This window comes from Cnephaeus nilssonii (genome assembly GCF_951640355.1).
Source record: "Cnephaeus nilssonii genome assembly, chromosome: 15".
Classification (NCBI taxonomy): Eukaryota; Metazoa; Chordata; class Mammalia; order Chiroptera; family Vespertilionidae; genus Cnephaeus; species Cnephaeus nilssonii.
Genome location: NC_137086.1, coordinates 60,559,839 through 60,575,164, shown reverse-complemented (window position 1 = coordinate 60,575,164; position 15,326 = coordinate 60,559,839). Strand labels below are relative to the sequence as shown.

The 15,326-nt window shown below is 54.7% G+C and overlaps 1 protein-coding gene and 1 pseudogene across 2 annotated transcripts; one reads left to right on the top strand and one right to left on the bottom strand.

Moving 5' to 3' along the window:
* Positions 1-7,069: 7,069 nt before the first annotated feature.
* LOC307111962 (uncharacterized protein C11orf71-like) lies at positions 7,070-7,420 on the bottom strand (the record flags this gene model as incomplete). Its single annotated transcript, XM_079792233.1, has 1 exon — positions 7,070-7,420. The coding sequence occupies one exon, from the start codon at positions 7,418-7,420 to the stop codon at positions 7,070-7,072; it is 351 nt and encodes a 116-aa protein (XP_079648359.1).
* Positions 7,421-7,732: 312 nt separating this feature from the next.
* On the top strand, positions 7,733-8,330 carry LOC307111720 (RNA-binding protein 7-like; annotated as a pseudogene). Its single transcript has one exon. The product of its transcript is annotated as an RNA-binding protein 7-like (transcript).
* Positions 8,331-15,326: the final 6,996 nt, after the last annotated feature.

Here is a 15,326-nt window from a genome sequence, read left to right as displayed (position 1 = left end):
AAATGAATAACAAGAGAAACAGCGTGGTCCGTGGAGGCCAGGCCACATAGAGGATGAGTCACACTGTTCTCTGAGGCCTGTGTGCCGGGACCCAGGGAGCAGCGAGGACAGTGCTCGCGCCCGCAGGCTTACATCGCAGTGGTTCCAACAGCCCTGCAGGCTGTGCGCAGGCCTCCCTCAGCCCTGCTTGGCCAAGTTTCCTGCGTGCAGCTCGTGCCCCTGAGGGCAGTGGCAGGGTCCTGTCCCACTGCATGCCTGGGGCTGGCACACACAAGGCACTTGGTAGTGACCTCACAAGTCACGTAAAACCATCTCAGCATGAAAAGACTTGCAGCCTGGGGAGAAGGACGGGAGAATCAGAGATTTTGTCTCATTTGGAAAGGTGACAGTGTCGGGTGTGATGGGCAGCGGAGCAGAGAGCCCAGCACGACTGTCACGTGGACACCCACCAGGCAGGGTCTCTCCTATGGGTACAGGGGGAGCCACAGACAGCCCGGGTGCCCTCCCTGAGAGCCCGTCCAGGGTCAGCACTGACAAGCACATAAAAGGGGAGGGTGTCAGTGCCACAACCTGAGGAGAGAGCCCTGGGCGCCCCTAGGCACAGTGAGAAGTGGGGGTGCACTAGGTGGTCCTTGACTTCCCTCTGCCAACAGTCCCACCTCTGCTACCCGGGTCCGGGGTGGAGAGAGAGTGCCTGGAAGTCCCTCTGGTTGTTCTTGACTGAAATTCCCAACACCGGAGGGCAGACTTGTGGGTGCGCTGAGCGGCCAGCTGGGCCTGTGAGGGCCAGCTGGGCCTGTCTCTGCCCCTCCAAGAGGGAAGGCACTTAGCTTCCTGGGCAGGGCTTGCTCCAAGAGGCGGAGGCTCAGCAGGCACAGTCCCAGCTCTCACTCCACTTGCTGGGTGTGGGGCAAGCCTTGTCCCCGTCCATCACAGGAGTGGTGGTCCAGGCGCCTCTAAGCCCCTCGTTCCCTGGCACCATGTGGCATTGATAGGAAAATGTTTCTAGTGAGCTTATCCTGGGGAGTTCTGTCCACAGATGGGGCCCCTGAATCGGATCATGCAGGGAGGGGCAAGACAGGTAGGAGCTGGGTTTAAGATCGGCCTTGGGACTGGTGGTCTCACACTCTCTGCCTCTTCCAGGCCCAGCCTTTGCCACTTTAGGACTCGGGCACAGCTTCTTGCCATCTGTTCTCTCACTTCTGCAGTGGTGGGCTGTGCAAAGCAAGTTTAGATATTTCTGCTGCCTGATATATGGGGCACATGGGAACAGTAGCTATAAATCATCCAGTTCCACACTGTACTCTGCTTCTGGACACTTGTCCATCCCTGTTGTCTCCAGGTCCTTCAGGGCCCAACTCACATGGCACCTCTGATCCCCCTCATGGCGTGATTCAGCTGACAAGTGTCTTTGAATATATCTTATTGATTTTTTACAGAGAGGAAGAGAGAGGGATAGAGAGTTAGAAACATCGATGAGAGAGAAACATCGATCAGCTGCCTCTTGCACACCCCCCACTGGGGATGTGCCCGCAACCAAGGTACATGCCCTTGACCGGAATCGAACCTGGGACCCTTGAGTCCGCAAGCCGACGCTCTATCCACTGAGCCAAACCTGTTTCGGTTGACAAGTGTCTTTGAACACTTCTGGGAGCCACAGGAGAACAGAAGTGCATAGTCCTGCCCTGCAGAACTAGCCTTGGGTCGGGGACAGGCCAGCTTTGTGTTTTGCTCATAGTAGGCACTCTGGGTGCCCCAGCACCTGACTCAGTGGGTGGGACAGAGTGGAGCTGAAGTCCTTCTTAGAGGGGCTATTCTGGCTGGGATTTGAAGGCTGTGCAGGAGTGGGTTGTAAAGGTGACGGGCCAGGCTGTGCTATGGGAGCTCAGGGCCTGGGGGGATGGTGATACTGCGAGGACTGGTGGGTAGACCTGCTGGAACACTAGATCAGAATGCTGGCGGCAGTGGCCAAAGGGGGAGAGCTTAGCCTTCTTCCTGCTTGAAGCCCCTCCACGAGCTCCAGCTCACATAGCTGGTAGTGTCGGGGCCCCTTAGCCACGCGGGCTCCTCAAGGATGGGGTGGAGGCCACTGAGGGCAGTAGACAGACAGGTCTGGAGCTCTTCAGCCTGAGATCAAGCCCAGCTTCACCCCTGGCTGGCTTTGTGACTTGGGGCTCATTTGTTAATTGACCCAAGGCAGCCTCTTCGTGTGTAGGAAGGGATTGTCCCTGCCTCCCTCTGGGGGCTGTTGTGAAGAGTGAATGTGCAGAGAGCTCCGAGGGCAGGGCCGGAGCCAGGAGAAGCCAGAGTCAGTGACCATGCCCTTCCCGCTGCCAGGCTTTGTCCAGAACCGTGTCCACTGGCGGTAGGTGCATGGTTTCCTATGCGGGGAAATGAACATGTGATAGATAAGCAGGAGCTACTGGCCCATGCCCAGTTGTTAGAACCATGAGTGGGGCAAGCATTGGAAAACTGCTCCCTTCGCAAAACAGACACGTCCCTATGTATGGGGGCTCACAAACTGTGAGGGCATTCAGGGGAGACTCAGCCCCCTAAAACACTGTGTGCTGCTGGGAGGGCTCCGGAGGGCAGGACCAGGGATGAAGGGAATGAGCTGAACGGCTCCCCTGTGTGTGCTGGGCACTGGGACAGGAGTAAGTGCAGTGGACCTGCGAGGGTCCAGCCATTGTGCTCCACACTCAGAATGTGCCTGACACTCAGAGGCCATAGTACTTGTTTGTTGTGTTTTACAGACCCCTCATTTCCAGGAAACTGCTGAGAGCAGGTGTGTGAAATGATCAAATAGGAACTGCATATCGAACCAAAGCTCATCTGAATTTTGTTTTAGACCCAGATCAGTGGAGTGACTGTTGAGTTGAGAGGCTTAGATTCAGACTTCAAACCCAGGACAGACTCTCACCCCACCCCTTCCTTGTTAAGGAAAGGGGCTCAGCCAAGTCCCACACCTGTCAGCAGGTGCACTCGTCCAACCACCCGAGGCTGTACGTGTGAGACACTCCCGAATTTAAATAGTGTCTTGCTTTGGGGATTTTTCCATCTGGCCTGGCCTCATGGAGAAGGGCAGGGGCTCAATAGCGGAGACAGAACTTCCTGCGGCTGCAGAGTCATCCCTAGGTTGTTCGTTTGGGTCCAGGGGCCTGGAAGCGCTGTCTTCATGACCAGGGACCTTAACCTGATGGCTCTCATGTGTGTTCTTGCTGACCAGGAGCTGATTGAAGACAATTATACTTTAATGGACACCAAGGGCCTTCTCCAGGAGCAGCTGACTGTCGCTCGGTCCCAGGTCGATAAGCTGTATGAGCTTGAGGAGGAGAATGTGCAGCTGAAATCAAAGCTGCGCCACCTACAGTTGGTAGGACAGGCTGTTGTTGCCACGTGTAACACAGATAGGGGCAGTTTTAGGTTCATGTTGTGCCCTTCTCTGATGTTCGGCTACTGGGTTGGTGCTGCTGCCGACACAGTGACCCGCTGACGGCAGAGAGTCGCTTGGTAAGCTCAGAGGCTTGAGTGGGCACCACTTAAGGGTCCCAACGCAGAGAGGGCCTGATGCTGTGTTGCTTTCCCGTGAGGGTGGATGGATGTGGGCATCTGTTGCAAAACGGGTCTCTGCTGGTGTTTATGGTGTGGGATGAGCTGTGCTGTGTGAGTCCCTATGGCCTTTCCAAGGCGTTAGGCCTGCTAAGGGGCCACAGAGTTGCCATCATCATAGCGCTTTCTTTAAAGCCCTGTGCTGTATGTCACTTTGTTCAGACACCGCTCAGAGACCTTGGGTGTCTTCATCCTCTAGGTCACTGTGTCAACATACCTTTTAGTGGTTGTAACTGTCACAGCTGGGCTGTGTGTTGGGGTCATTTCTGTGCAGCTGTGTTTTTGGAAGTGAGCAGGTGCATGGAGGCCCTTCATCCTGGGGGAACGAGGGCAGATGCATGGGGGTTGGAGCCTGTCCACAGAGTGTGCCGCAGGCTGCATCCTCACCACCACCACCCCCCTTTCTGCACTAGGCCCAGTACACAGACCAGAAACGCCTTGAGGAGCTGCAGGAGGAGAACTTGGCCCTCAAGGCTGCACAGGGGCAGAGTGTGAAGGAGTCCGCCCACCTGCGCTGGGAGCTGGAGCAGCTGTCAGAGGGTAGGCAGCAGCCCCTGGTGCCTGGGAGCCAGCCTGATTGAAGACAATTACACTTTAATGGATACCAAGGGCCTTCTCCAAGAACAGCTGACTGTTTGGCTTCTCCCTCACCCAGGGAACTGAGCCCTTGGCTCTGAATCATATGTGTCAGCCCATCCTCAGCCCAAGTCAATAGGGTTTTATTCAAGGGCCATTTGGAACTGTTTCACTGCAATTCTCCCAAGAACATGAAGGGCCTGGCAGCCTTGAAGTCAGCACATGAAATGCAAAGGAAGTGTTGCCAGATTTATCAGTTGCCATTCGGCCAGGCCCTGGAGCTTCCAGGTGACAGCACGCTTACACCCAGAGGGTGTTTCAGATCTCTCCCTGGAGCACTGGGAGCTCTGGATGCAGGAGAAATCCCCAGTGGTCACTGACTTCCATTATAGTTGCCCCCGGGGCCTGGTTTCCTTAGATGCTCTCATAATCAGGCAGATGGGTGTAGTCTGCTCTCCTTCTTCCTGGGCAGGGGCTGCTCAGTGGCTGCTGTTCAGGGGACCCAGGCCTCTTCCTCTCCCTCTGGCATTTGCCCCCTCCCAGCCCCCGGAGGAGGTGTGGGGTTGGCCAGGGAAGGTGGGTGGGGCAGCCAACTGTGCAGCAGGAGCCTCAGCACCCTGCAAGCAACAGGCCAGTTCCCGTGTCCAACAATCACACGCGTGCACCTGAGAGTGCAGGTGAAGGCTCTCTTAGAGCTCTGCAGAGCCAGGAGGGCCTGTGGCTGGTTTGGGGAGGAGCTGCTTTTTCAATTCTGAGCAACATTCCTAAGCGTCATGGAAAGGCTGTTGAAAGCAGCTGGGTATTCCTTCTCTTCAAGGCCTCCCATCTGCTCCAAGCCTAAAATCAGTTCATTGAACCAGGAGTCAGTGTGGGAGTTAGTTCTTTCTGTGGTTTGGTGTCTCCCCACTCCTGGGAACCCAGGCTCTGGGAGTTCAGGTTCCTGGGGAGCACCACTGCCCCCTGGTGGGACACACAAGCGGTGCCGCTGGCAGGGACTGGCTCAGACCAAATGTGCTTCAGTTAGACACCATCAGGGTGGCTGATGGGGTTGCAAAGCCTCCCTGAGTCAGATGCTCAGTGTAGCTAGTGAGCCCTTTCAGGTCGGTGACTGACTTCTTGGTGTTCCCAACTCCTACTGCTTAGCTGTCAGCTCACGAACACAGCGTGAATGTACTTTGGTGTGGTTGGTGTGGTGGCTTCTTGAGTCAGAAAGGCCTGGTTTAAAGTCCTGGCTCTCTACTTGTTAGCCTAGTGACCTCTCCTAAACCTCAATTTTCTTATCTGCAAAATGGGGCAATGAAGCTGCCTCACCGGATTACTATGGGTATCTTGTGAGGAGACAGTGAAGAGTTAGGCTGTGCCTGGCCCACGGGCGCCAACAAAGGATGGCTGTTCTTATCGCCCTTGTCTTACCCAAAGATGCCCACTGCTCTGCTTCTTGGGGTGCTCATGAGCAGCCCTGTTAGCAGTACAGTGCGATAAGGCTCCCAGGGCTGAGTGTGTGGCCCTGGAGGGACAGCTGAGGGAACAGCCCTGACCCCTCATGCATTCATGTTTTCCTCCTGAACAAGCCCCGGGACTTACCCAAAGTCACGCACCTGCTCGTGGCAGGGAGGGGCCGAGAACTCCCATTCTCCTCAGGTCTGTGCTCTCTTTTCTGTTCCTCATTCAAGCTGTTTCAAAGCACAGGAGGAAATCTGCCTTTTTCTGGCTTTACCTTATGTTTTGATCTCGCTTAGAATTTTTAAAGCAGCTTAAATATACTATCTCATTCTTTTTCAATGCAATTGTGAACTTACAAAATGAAATCTCTGTCTGAAGGACCTTACCCAGAGATGGAGAGTACTGCGCATATGCGCCCCATTGCCTCTACCACTCACAGACATGCGGGTTAATGATCGTGTCCCCCCTACACCCTCGGCTGAGCCACTTGGACTCCCATCACTCTGAGGCTGGCACAGAGAATGCACTCTCTTTGCCATCTCTGTTAGTTTGTGAAATCCTTGACTTGATGGTCAGGTTATAACTTTGTAAAAAGTGGATCCAGCAGTTCCATCATCTTGTACTTTTGCATTGGCTTCTCCACCGTCACCTGCTTCCTTCTAAAGCTCTGGTTGCTTCCCTGACAAACCCAGCTGAGCCAGCAGAGGGGCCATAACCGCCCAAGGAGCCCTCAGATGCGGACAGAAACAGCACCCTGGGAAAAAGGGAGGGCATCCAGCTGAGCATCCCGGCCCCCCAAATCTAGGGCTCGGGGTGATGGCTGGCTCGGGGCCGGGGGCAGAGAGCAGAAGCTGAGGCCCCTGGACTCTGGGCCCTGACTCCACTTTGCTCTTCAGCCTCCAGCTGCTTCCTGAAGCTGGACAAAGAGAAGCAGAGCCTCCAGGGCACCATCCAGGGGCTGCGGGATGCCTCCCTGGCCCTGCAGGAGAGCAGCCTCCAGCGCGGGGAGCTGGAGAAGGAGAACCAGCAGCTCAGCAAGCAGGTACCGTGGGTGGTGGCCGGAACCTAGGGGCATGGACGAGGCCAGGTGGAGCACTCAGGGGTCGGTGGGCATGCGCAGCTGGGGGAAAGGCAGAGTCCAGTGCAGCCACCATTATGGGAGGGGACAGGAGTCCTCCTGGAGAGGCGTCACGAGGCAGCATGAGGTGTCCCTGCAGCAGTGAGACCGCACCCGATGGAGCTCTGTGTGCCTCGCTGCCTTCATCTGTGAAATGGGTTAGCGATGTACCCCCCTAGTAGGTGTGGTGAGGATGGTGTGAGTCAGTGCAGGCAAAGGGTCCAGCTTGTGGTAAGTGCCTAAGGAAAGGAGAGCAGCGCCCTGTTGGGAAGCACCGGGCAGGGCCGAAATGCAGCCCAGGGTCACACAGCAGTAGGGTCACCCTCACAGCATCCCGCACCTAGAGCTCTGCAGCAGGTGCAGTTCCATGGGGATCCGGTAGAGGGAGAATCTCGCCTGTGGCCTTGGCACTGCCCATTCTGGTCCTTTCCCTTCACTGAGCAAGGTGGGCTCCAGCTGCTGCCAGTTGCCCAGGGCTCTGGTCTGGAAGCCGAGCTGTGTCTTCTGTGGAGGAGGAGGTCCCCGGTGGGTCACCTTGGGCCTGGCCAGGAGGGCGCTGTCTCCAGAGACCTTCGCCAGTGCTGAAGCCAGCGGGCTGTGGCCATTGAGGGGAGCGCGATGGGCCACCGCATTCCCTGGGTCCCCAGTGCACAGGGACACGTGGTTCAGGGCCATCTTCAAACGCGGCCGCTGTACCTGCCTCACATCCCTGGGCCCAGGGAGGCCTCCGCGCTCCCAGGTCAGTCCAGACCATGACCAGCATGGAGACAGCCTGCCCCGCGAGCCTTCCTGGGAGCCATGGCCTTCAACCAGCGCTCTCCTCGGATCTTGCACACTCCGTCAGTACACTTGACACCAGGCGGGAGCGAGCGTGACTGACACTTATGTGGGCAACAGCTGGGAGCAGGAGGACATGAGCTTTGGAGAATGCGCAGTGGTCGCTTCAGTGAGGACCCCTGGGCCTCTCCTGGGAGGGGCGATGCCAAGATGAGGGCTATGGCTGTGGAAGCGGATCCTACTCTCTTAGTGGGCTACCTAGACACTAAAGTGACCCAGGAGCTCCTTTCCCAGCCTTTGCACCAGGCTGGGCCAGTGATGCAGGTGAAAATCCCAGCAGATAAGGATGGTAAACCAAAGCAGTTTGCATTTGTGAATTTCAAACAGGGAGTGTCTGTTCCTTAGGCCATGAATCTCCTTAATGGAATAAAGCTTTTTGGAAGGCCCATCAACTTTCAGTTTAGATCAGGAAGCAGCCATGCCTCGCAGGAGGTTGTTTTGTCATATTCCCAGTATCATGTTGGAAATTCAAGCCCTGCCTCTCCATCTCCTAACAGACATGAAAGGACTGTGGATAACATGACTCCATCACCACAGGTCATTCAGAGATCTTTCTCTTCTCCAGAAAAATTTCAGAATCAACCAGGGATGAACAACGTTTTGAGACAGAGGTCATATGGCAGGAAATTGGGTTCTCCACATCTTGATCGATCAGGATTTTCCCCATCAGTTCAGTCACATAATCATAGTTATAAGGAGTCTCCAAGCTCCCAAATGGTGTCAAGATACACCATCATCACTGCGTAAAGCCAGGCAGAGCCCTCATCCCTCCCTAGTAGACAGACACTACAGCCGTGAGCAGCATTACAGAGGACACGGAGGTGATGACTTCTATGCAGACAGGAATCGCGATGGCTGGAGCCATGGCCATGATAGCAGAAGAGACAGCAGTAGAGCTGGGAAGTGGCATTCATCTCGGAGCTAACAAGTGTCCAAAGGACATTGTTTTCATAGAGTCATCCTAGGTCCTTTGGACTAAGTTGGTCTGGGAATGTGTTGTTCAAACTGTAGAGAGCAGTTTTATAAGTTGCCACATTTCTTTATAAAATATTTGAACATATAGCTATAGTCTAATACAGAAATGAGAAGACTTGTTCTTACAATTTTACTTTGATAGACTTTCACCTCAGGATTTCATGAAGAGGAAAGTGTTTTATGCAAAAGAAAGTTCCACGATTCCTAATCGTTTTAGAAATTGAGGAAGGCACATGTTATATGTATTGGTTGTATCATAAAGCAAATATTTTAATGAGCTATTATCTATTGTATTGCAAGAACCTGCTTATTAGTGAATCACATTTTGTGTCTATAATAGAAAACATTCAAGTTGATAGTCTAAAATATACTAGTATTTTGTTAACAAATGAGAAAATGGAATTTCAATGATTGGTTTTACTAACATTGGTGAAGTTTGGGATTAATCATATTGTTTAACTTCATGGAGAACCTAAGTTCATTGACTTGCTCTTTGGGTTTTGCCCTAATTGGATATCCAGTGTAAATCTTCACTTCCTATTTCATTCTAAAATTTTAGAACTTTCTCATTAAATAACTGAAGTTATTTAAATATCTCTAAATGTACTTTTTTAAATTAAAAATTCAGTGTTAGTAAAGTCTCCTTTTTAGGAAGAACAAAAATGCAAATGCAGAGTCAGATAACATGACTTGCCAGAAGTATGCTTGTTTGGGAAAAGGTTCACACAGCCTTTAAGTGCTGCCCCTATTACTCAAACTTTAAAAATTTACAATTTTTAAAGTGCCCCGGGTATGTGTACATTTTATTATAGGGATTGTACATGTTGTCTTTTTGTTTGAACATTTGAAAGAGTTAAGTCTTACACACTTACTGATTTAAAAAATTTTAAATCCTGTTAAAACTTTTTTGTATCAAGATGTTTCCTTTTAATTATAGAACTAGTTTGTACAAATTCACTCCTTCCTATAATTGGACCCATTTCAATAACTATAGCATTTTTGTATTGTTACTTTTTAATATATTGAAAAAACAAAACAAATCAAAACAAAACAGAAAACACCAGGTGGGCCCGGGAGAGAAGCAGCGAGGGAAGACACGCTGGTGTGTAGACGACATGGGTGGCCATCTCAGGGCATGGCTGCTGGTGACAGGAGCGCAGTGCTCACTCTCCTTTCGGTCGAGCGGGGAGGAAGGAGAGATGGCTGGACTGCACTGCCTTTCTGGACAACCCAGGTCTTCCCAGTAGCGCAGTAGAACAGACATCTAGGAGGACAGACAGGCTCACCAGCCAGTTCATCCTACAGTTACCAGGACCCCATTCACATTGACACGGGAAGAAGGGCCCTGAGAGGCTAGTGACAGCCTTCCTGTGCAGGTCATTCTGGGTCAGAGCCCTCAGTACACGTAGCCACTGCGGGTGACACAGCTGCGTCGTGGGCTCTGAGCACACCTTGACCGGTGGCCGGATTCCGCATGAGGGAGGTGCAAGAATGATCTTGCTTGTTGACTGCCTGGCAGGACTGGTGCTTTCAGGTGTCTGGGTGTCTGTCCCGACCTGCGCGGGGGTCCTGCGAGCGCATTTGCTGAGGCTGCCCCGGCAATGGGAGGGACATGGGCTGCAGACCTGAGACCTGGGTCCCATGGTCACAGCTCTGCTGGAACTTAATCTCTGGGGAGGCTTGGGACCGCCCCTCCTCCTGTGAAGTGGTTTCTCCAGGCTTCTTGTGGGATGTATGAGTTTCGGTGACTCACGCTTCTCGTCCTTTGAGGCACTGTGTGTCCTGTCTGTGGTTCAGGAGGAAACCCTCCTCACGCCATGTCTCTCCGCACAGCACAGCACAGGGAAGCCACCTGACAGTCTGGGTGTTAGATTCACTTGGGCCAGGCACAAGGAATGTCTCTAAATGGCAGCCGACCTTGGCCGAGATAGAAAGGCTTGACCTTTAGAAAGACGAGAACCTCCAACGGGGCGGGTCCTCACGGGTGAGCCGCAGAGGCCTGTGCTGTAGCCTCTGGCCCAGCTCCTGGCAGGCCTGACCGATGACCACTGACGCTTCTCATGCCTCCAGGCCCACTCGGGTCCCTCCTCCGCACACAGGACTGGCGGGGGGAGCCGCCTCCCCACATGACTCCTTAGCCCTGTCTCTCGGGTCCCATCCCCTGTCTCCTCTCTGGATCAGGTCCCTGTAGGACACCTTGACAATGCTGCCACAGCCCTTGGAGGCCAGTTTGGGCTCTGAGCCCCTGGTGGGAGGGAGGGGCCGCAGTTCCCAGACCAGTGCCTTCCTTTATCTGCTGCCAGGAGGCCCTTCTGCTGCTCCTCCCTGTCCTGCTCCACCTGCTCGGACTTGACTGCATCTGTCCTGGCCCAGTGGGGCTGGTTGGGCTTTCTCCCCCGAGCCTGGCTGCATCATGGGTCCTCCCTCATGTTGGATCGATGGTGCATCTGGGCTATCAGATGAGCATCACAGGGGACATGGCCTGACATTGACCTCACCTGGAGCCAGGGCAGGCCCAGCCTCGAACACGTCCAGAAAACATGACCCTCTGGGAGGTGTCTGAGGAGGTACAAGCGTCAGCCAGGACAGGCGGGCTGGAGTCCCAGGCCCCCTGGTGCCAGCTCAGCTCTCCCACCGCCCAGTGTCGCCCAGGCTGTAGGCTCGCTTTGGTCTGTGTAAACCGTAATTGCCGAAGTTCACGTCCTTCCCTGTAACTCACGACCCTTCTCTAAGGGAGGACCTGAGAGAAGGTACCTGCCCCACCCTCACTTTGCATTGACAGCCTAAGAGTTCATTCCTTCAGCCCGGAATCCTGGTTTAGAGAGGAAGAGGGCAGCCCTTTGGGGCCTATTGTGGGAACACAAGCGCAGCACAGGGGCTGATAGGCAGGCCCCTGGCACCCACCCATGTGCTCTGGGGACCTGGAGCCTCCCCACTGGAGCCCTCGGCCCAAGGACGCAAACCCATCTCAGCCCAGTGAGCGCTCCCTAGGGGAATGGAGGGCCTTCAGGGAAGGACAGGAATGAGGGTTCCAGTTCCAGGGCAAAAAGAAGCAGACAGAGAAAGATGGGGGTGTCCATCAGGGGAGGGTGGGACATGGGGCTGTCACATCTTCAGAGCAGAAGCAGCCACGCCAGATATACAAAGGTTGGACATAACATTCCTTTCACTGGGAGAGAAGAGGCGGCAGGGGAGAAGGATTAACAGTAAGACTGGGAGGGGGTGAACAAGGTAGGAGGTTGGAGGTCCATACACCCCAGGCCCTGACTGAGAGAGCAGACCTGGGTCGGCCCACTACCCTGTGTTCGGTTCTATGGCATCCTCGCCGTGGGGCTCTGGGCAGATCACTGGACTCCCTGGCCTGGTGCCCTTCTCTGAATGAGGGTGGGTGACTGCTGTGCAGGGCCTTCCTCCTCAGGGCCGGCTCTTGAGCAGGGGCTGCCAGCAGGGCAGATGCCTGCTTCCCTGCTGAGCCCAGACCTGGTGCTAGGAAGTGGGGCAGCAATGAGGAAGGAGAAGAAGGATGTTCTTACTTGTGAGAAAGACTCAGACACGTGGCACATTACAGCGCCTTTTGCTATTGGTTCTGGCTGTGTGGGGCTGCCCCGTCCTTGTGTCCCCATGTTGGGGCAGGGGGCTGGATATGCCCACAGGGTGATGTGAGGGCACGAATATGAGCCCCACTGTGCCTGACCCTCCCCCTCATGGGGAAGAAGCTGGCTGCCTGCTGCTTCCGGAGGAGTCTGGAGACTGTGCCCAGACTTGTGGGATAAGGCAGGGCGGCCCTCGGCCCAGGAGAAGTAGGCAGAGCTGGCATTAGAGCAGCGGTCCTTCCGGGAGTTTGTGAACCTACCTGTGCCAGGCCGCCCCCACCCAGGGGAAGGAGCAGGCTCTTGGTCCTGCTGCTCACGTGATCGATGGGCATTTGAAGGTCCTGCCCCCAGATGTTCTAGTCAGTGGCCTGAGGTCTGGGGTGTTTGAAAGCTCTAAGAACCACCTGATCTCCGATGGTGGGGATCCTCTGTTTTAGTTTTAGAGCCGTCATCCCAAACCAGCAGCATCAGGGTCACAAGTCCAAATGCAGGTTCTTGAACCCCAGCCCAGATGGACTGTGTCAGAAGCTCTGAGGGTGGGAGGGGCCGGCGCTCTCAGGAGGGTCAGCTCTTGTTGGACCTGCCACCTGCCAGGTGTGTGCTGAGCACTTCGCCCTGACAGAAGCGGGTGCCCATGCCTGCTGCTTGCTGGCCCTGTCAGTTACGGAAACCGCTCGTGGTCACATTGTTAGCAGGGAGCAACCCTTTCACCTCCCGGGTGATCATGAGTTTGTGTCAGTGGGAAGGGACAGCAGCACGGGCCTCGCCTGGGAGTCCCACCTCAGGTCCCACCCTGAGTCTGAAGCTGCGTCCATCACGGTGGTCAGGTGTCAGGCACAGAGTGGGAGACGTGCGGGTCCAGGCAGTTCATGGTCAGGGAGTGGGCACTGGTGGGTCCCGCAGAAGAGCTCTGTGTCGGGCCACTGATTGGGCAGTCGTGCAGGCAGGACGGAGGTGGTCTGGCCTGGGTGGCAGTGGGGTGTGGAAGCAGTGAGAGTGAGCAGTGGAAAGATGGAAAGGAAGCTGACCGATTGGTGTCCATGTCTTTTTCGCTACCATGAGCTGAACGTGCACACCGTGGGCTGAGAGGTGATGGTCAAGGGTGTGGGGAGCTCACTGCACAAGTAGGCCTGACCTGGGCAGCGGCTTAGGGACACCTCACAGGCCCCAGGCTTCTCCCTTCCTGCTCTGCAGTCTTGGCAGTGGCTATTGTACCTCCCCAAGAAGTGGGCAGGAAGGGTTTCTCTTTAGAAAAGACCTGATAAAGTGTTCCAAGTGGCTGACAGGTTCCAGGTTTGCTTTAAAAGATAGTTCACTTTGTGAAACTGACTTTTGCATGGGCTGGGTCTTTGACTCTGCAGATTGAAGACTTGCGGGTCCAGATGGAAAGAGAAAAGCAGACCAGTCAGGATCTGGAGACCCTCAGTGAGGAGCTGGTGGAGGAGAGAGAACAGCTGCTCCGTGACATAGAGACCCTGAAGGCTGAGAAAGCCCAGGAGGTAGGCCCTCCAGCGCCATGCCTCCCCTGGCACCCCAGCCTGCAAGAGGCCGAGTCCAGGATCACAGCCATGTCCGGGGAATCCAGCAGTGATTCCTGGGCTACCAGTTTCCTCCCTCAGCTGCAGCTCAGACCAGCAATTCCAGTCACAACAGGGGGTGGGGACAGTAATTGACCCCAGGGACACTGGCAATCTTGTTTTTGATGGGGATGACTTGGGGGAGGAGAGGGGAGGTGCTCCTGGCTTTTGTGGGGAGCGGCCAGTATTCTGCTAAATGTCCTGCTGCACATGGGACAGCCTGCAGGACAAAGAATGATCCTGCTCCAAATGCCCAACATCATTAGGAACCCTGGCAAACCGCCAGGGTTGATCCACCTCACAGTCTAAGAAGGCCCAGGGTAGGCAGCCCAGTGCTGGGGTTGGGGCCCAGGCACACCATCCAGGCCCCAGTCTTCCCCTTTCTTGCTCTGCAGTCTTGGCAGTGGCTGTTGTACCTCCCTAAGAAGTGGGCAGGAAGATTTCCCCCTCAGAAAAGACCTGATAAAGTGTTCTCTGGGGCTGACAGGTTGTGGGTTTGCTTTAAAACAAAGTTCACTTCCTGAAACTGACTTTTGCATGGGCTGGGTCTTTGGCTCTGCAGATTGAAGACTTGCGGGTCCAGATGGAAAGAGAAAAGCAGACCAGTCAGGATCTGGAGACCCTCAGTGAGGAGCTGGTGGAGGAGAGAGAACAGCTGCTCCGTGACATAGAGATCCTGAAGTCTGAGAAAGCCCAGGAGGTAGGCCCTCCAGCGCCATGCCTCCCCTGGTACCCCAGCCTGCAAGAGGCCGAGTCTAGGATCACAGCCACGTCCTGGGAATCCAGCAGTGATTCCTGGGCTACCAGTTTCCTCCCTCAGCTGCAGCTCAGACCAGCAAGTCCAGCCACAGCAGGGGGTGGGGAAAGATTTTGCCCCCCAGGAACACTGGCAATCCTTTTGGTTTTTATTTTAATCTATTTTATTTATTTCAGAGAGAAAGGAAGAGGGAGAGGGAGAATGAGAGGAGAGGGAGAGGGGGAGAGGGAGAGGGAGAGAGAGACGGAGAGAGAGAGAGAGAAACATCAAGATGAGAGAGAATCATTGATTGGCTGCCTCCTGCACACTGCCTAGTGGGGTCTAACCAGCTCCTGAGAATGTGCCCTGACAGATAATTGAACTGTGACCTCCTGGTTCATAGTTTGATGCTCAACCATTGACCCACACTGGCTGGGCAACACTGTCCATCTTGTTTATGATTGTTATGACTTGGGGGAGGAGAGGGGAGGATGCTCATGGCTGTGTTCCTGGCTGTGCTGCTGGCTGTGGTGGGAGAGGCTAGGATGCTGCTTAATGTCCTGCAGCTCATGGGACAACCTGCAGGACAAAGATCCGCCTTCAAATGTCCAGCTTCACGCTCTGAGCCCAGGCAAACCTCCAGGGCTGGTCCACCTCACACTACAGGAAGTCCAAACTAGGCAGCCCAGTGTTGGGGCAGCGGCTCAGGGACGCCACCCTGGAGCCAGGCTTCTCTCTTCCTGCTCTGCCAGTTTTGGCAGTGGCTGTTGTACCTCCCCAAGAAGTGGGCAGGAAGAATGTGGAGGGTGAAGAGACAGAGGGAACGCCTCCCAGTACCCTCTGTGGACATCTCATTGTCCTCA